Raw genomic sequence first — 5,000 nt, 5'->3', positions numbered from 1 at the left:
CCTACCCAATTAATCCCAGATACACACACAGACACACACTTTCCTTCACAGTTAATAACAGACGGACACTCTCAACGACCCCCCCCCCCCCCAACACACACACAGTCAATAACAGACACACACTCTCAAACCCTTATTTCTCTGCACCAAACATGCGCTGCCTCCTGACCGACAATCTCTCTCACACACACCTGGCCACACACTAACACACGTTCACACACACTAGTAATCTTCTCCTCCTTTGCTCTCACACACACCTGGCCACACACTAACACACGTTCACACACACTAGTAATCTTCTCCTCCTTTGCTCTCACACACACCTGGCCACACACTAACACACGTTCACACACACTAGTAATCTTCTCCTCCTTTGCTGTCCTACCCTCCTGGCCCCTCCCCCCCTCTTTTGCGCAACAAGCTAAAATACTCATTTAACGGAGGAGGTGTAACGCACACCAAGACGAGGTGCTAAAATACTCATTTAACGGAGGAGGTGTAACGCACACCAAGACGAGGTGCTAAAATACTCATTTAACGGAGGAGGTGTAACGCACACCAAGACGAGGTGCTAAAATACTAATTTAACGGAGGAGGTGTAACGCACACCAAGACGAGGTGCTAAAATACTCATTTAACGGAGGAGGTGTAACGCACACCAAGACGAGGTGCTAAAATACTCATTTAACGGAGGAGGTGTAACGCACACCAAGACGAGGTGCTAAAATACTCATTTAACGGAGGAGGAGTAACGCACACCAAGACGAGGTGCTGGCTGCCGGTGTGTAAATCCAGTGTAGGAGAAAAAAGGTGCCACACAAGTCCGAGTTCATGAAAGAGTGTTTAATGGGCGATAACATTTCGGCCTACAAGGCCTTTTCATTTCATGCGATCTGATGAAGGCCTTGTAGGCCGAAACGTTATCGCCCATTAAACATTCTTTCATGAACTCGGAGTGTGTGTCTTCTTTTTTCTCTTACATTGAGAATGTATGTATTGAAAATACTAATTTAAACAAAGACATAGTAGATTAAAGTAAACAAATGGTAAAAAATGTGTTGTGCCTAATTATTCTATGAAACAATATAATTTTATAATTTGTAAAGTATTTATTCACATTTCAATAAAGTATTAAAATGTTAATAAATAAACGTTACTTTTAATACCAAGGTCTACTACAAAATAATAATGTTTTAAGCACTGTAGACACTCTCAGGTATACTTACAAAAAAGTATATGGTTGTGCCACCTTGGGTGGTGAAATTGCAAATACAGTCTAAAAATGTATTAAACCCCTATAAATGTTGCACAGCCATTAAGATTTTTTTTTAAAAAGATTTTTAAAAAAAACACACACACATAAAAGCCTTATTTGTCATTGACCCACACACAATTACACTTACACACACAAACACTTTGCAAAGCCTACCACACACCATGCCTCTTGACTCATAATCACTCTCTCAACCTCTGCATGCACACTCTTACCCAATGGAAGTCATTCGCACAAATGACTGATGATATATTTATAGATCAAAGTTATAGATCATAAATTACTGATGATATATTTATAGATCAAAGTTATAGATCATACATGACTGACGATATATTTATAGATCAAAGTTATAGATCATAAATGACTGATGATATATTTATGGATCAAACTTATAGATCATATATTTCTGACCAGCACTTCGCACTGAAAAAAAGTTACCTCACACCACCTGTTAAGAGTCGATTTCACACATGCTAGAGTTTATATTTGTGGCTCTATATATACACATACATGTGTGTGTGTGTGTGGTTCTGTTCTCCAGCAGTTCACTTGAGGCTTCCAGTGAAATCCAGTTTGATCTCATTATGCTAATATGCTAGCGCCACTGCTGCTAATCCATATGCATAGGCACACCTGCTGCCGCTCTCTCAAATGCTCACTAATTCACACACACATACACAGACACACAATCTCACACACTCTCTTTCTCTCTAACACACACAGACAGACATACACACACACACACACACACACACACATATATACACACACACCTGTAATTAGAGTCCATTAGACTACATTCTGTTTATCACTTGATCAGGCTCACTTCATCCCAAACTAACCGTATTCCGTATCACATCAACCTCAGCTCTCCTAGATCTCTCTCACACACACACACACACTATCAATTCCCAAACTAGCCGTATTCCTTATCACATCAACCTCAGCTCTCCTAGATCTCTCACACACACACACACACACACACACACACACACACACACACACACACACATGCACGCGAACACACTCACGCACGCGCACACGCACGCACGCACGCACACACACACACACACTAACAATTTTATAATGCCACCACACAGAGGCCACATCTAGACAGCCCATCAGTTTGTTGGCAGGAACAGGACAGGAACAGGGCGGTTGGGTGTGTGTGTGTGTGTGTGTGTGTGTGTGTGTGTGTGTGTGTGTGGAGCACGATGTCAGATTGTGTATATCCTGCGGGTGCTGGTGATGGAGGAGTCTCGGAGCGGTGACCTGTGCTGCCTTCATTGCTCTGTGCATCTCCTCAGGGGAACTTGGGCTCTTCACTCACTCTCTCTCTGTGTGTGTGTGTGTGTGTGTGTGTGTGTGTGTGTGTGTGTGTGTGTGATGGCAGGCGTGTGACGTGGGATCGCTTGTCAGGAATGAGTCAGCCAGCAGGGGCTGAAAACTCAGCTGCAGAAATACGACGCACACACACACTCTCTGCCTCTGTGAAACACACATAAGCACACACACACTATCCACTTCCCTCATACGCAACATACAAGCACACTCAGCCTCCATAAAACACAAACACACACCTCTCTCTCTCTCTTTACATATAACTCCCCCAGACACAACACACACACACACACACACACTCAGTCTCCTTGTCCCTCACACAACACACATTTCCACAAACAACACACACATCAAAATTCAAATGTACAAATCAATGACCTGTATGAAACACTAGTCACAACACACGCAAAAAGCAAAGGCATGAAGCACATCGAGCGCATGTGTTCTGCTGACATTATGTGACATCCGCTTACACGTGGCGTCCCACACATATCGCGCTTGACGGTCCTTTTAACCCTTCGCACACAACACACAGTGTGTTTCATCCTGCTATAATTCACCCAATAAATGAAATATTACATTTTATCTTTCGTTTTTCCTTTCCTACGTGGTGCAGTCATCTGTGATTCATTTATAGCGCAAACTCAATAACAGCGTCCAAACAGCGTCAGAATGTGTTGGCTGACGACTGTATGCAAGTCGCTGTCCGCGGTGCTGAAATGAAATGTGAACTGGCCAAGCAAAGGCCAAACGCCATCTTTTACAAACATGAGAATACTCCACCATAGAGAGGGAGGGAGGCGAGCCATTCTAATCTAATTCAAAGTATGTCATTACACTATGCTATAAACAATCACTATACATTAGGCTACGGAGTCAAATCCCCTACCCCGATACGTGTTTTATTTATATGCGCGGGAAACTAACTGAATGCATAGTTCGATTTATTAAACTTTTCCCCGTTGTCAACAAAAGGAATTCAGCAGTCAGTGAGGTTTTCCCAATATGTGCGAAGATAAATTACTGCTGTCAGCCGCCCTCACATAAGACATTAAACAGATCAGTGCGCATCACTCATAGTCATTGGTGAACTTCATTTCCGCACACTTCTGTCTCATAAACACTGTTTTTCTCGCAAACGCCTCCTTCATGCTCGCGGGGCCCCGACAGCCTGATGCGCTCGAGTTTTCTGCTGATGCTCGGGGTGTTTACTTCAACGGAGGAGCGCTGGCGTTTTGGTCCACAGCCCACCACCACGGTATACTGCGGATGGCGATGAATCATGTCATTGTCCAGTTACCTTTTCGCCTGGAGCCGTCACAACTAGCAGCTCTGCGCTGTGTTTCACATAAGAGTGACGCAATTTCATCTCCTTATACACAACATAGAGGATTAATAGTTTTCGCACCTCTCTCAAAACATTGCCATGAACAGAGACCACCAAATGTTTCGTAATCAGATGACACGATTCTACAAAAAAAATGCAAGACCACACAAAGTCTTATAAAAACACACATTCCGGCATTATTATTTGCCTTCACTGAGAAGAAACAAGCAAAGCCACCTGCGTCTGCGTCTGCTGGTCAACACAATATCGTGTCTGCGTCTGCTGGTCAACACAATATCGCGGCCGGTGCTCGGTACCTGTGGCTCGTTTCCAAAAGGCGTGCGCGGTTCCCTTACGTACCGTATCTGCTGGAAGTACCGAGCTGGTAACACACAGTCATCACACACATCGCAACCCAGAGTCGCGGGGACCTCATGATGGCTCCCGGAGACTGAAGCGGCGACGATCAACCTCAACCTCACAGAGTCGTTTTTTTCACACTGTCATTTCTACCCTCCCGTCTAGGAAATAATTTGCTAAAAGAAAGAAACGAACGCAAACTCCGTGAGCACGGGACGCCGAAGTGCGAGCGCGCTCAGGAGGTCTAGTCAGAGAGCGCGAGGCAGGGGGCGAGGTTGCGCCGCAGGTAAAACCCGGACCTGGAGTAGCGGACCGCCTCCTCCGTTTTCTGAAGGGGAGACCCGAAATGACGTCAAGCCGGCGGAGGCACGAGAGGAGCGGTTCGCTCGGTCTGATAATTTAAAGGCAGAGCAGCTATGGAATACCAAGCCACTCTTCCGCCTCCAAGTTTAGAAGAGCTGTCCAATAGTTATGTAATCATGTTGTTTCCAGGAACACTTACATATTAACCATACAACAAACATATTCACCATGAAAAAGGATTATATTAATAAGCAAGTATGTTTAGGCTCCTGCTGTTCCCATTCATTTCTAGGTGAGAAGTCTGAAATGGACGTGGTGCTGAGGTCAAATCTGTACGGGACAGATACAGCCAAGCCATTCATCATGTTGGGAATAGTGTGAAACATTCAATCA

At 44.5% G+C, this 5,000-nt stretch overlaps 1 protein-coding gene across 1 annotated transcript in view; it reads right to left on the bottom strand.

The window, feature by feature from the left end:
• The window catches only part of ptprnb (protein tyrosine phosphatase receptor type Nb), a 47,493-nt gene extending 43,087 nt beyond the window's left edge, over positions 1-4,406 (bottom strand). The window contains exon 1 of the mRNA XM_076302488.1: positions 4,305-4,406. Coding sequence (XP_076158603.1) covers positions 4,305-4,380 — 76 coding nt within the window. The 5' untranslated portion in view covers positions 4,381-4,406. The remainder of the gene's footprint in view (positions 1-4,304) is intronic.
• Positions 4,407-5,000: the final 594 nt, after the last annotated feature.

This window comes from Alosa pseudoharengus, unplaced genomic scaffold, assembly GCF_046254945.1.
Source record: "Alosa pseudoharengus isolate Yale_2024_CS ecotype anadromous, Long Island Sound unplaced genomic scaffold, YU_APseudo_1.1 YU_APseudo_1.1_scf_24, whole genome shotgun sequence".
In the NCBI taxonomy this organism is placed as follows: Eukaryota; Metazoa; Chordata; class Actinopteri; order Clupeiformes; family Clupeidae; genus Alosa; species Alosa pseudoharengus.
This window is presented reverse-complemented; position numbering and strand designations above follow the sequence as displayed.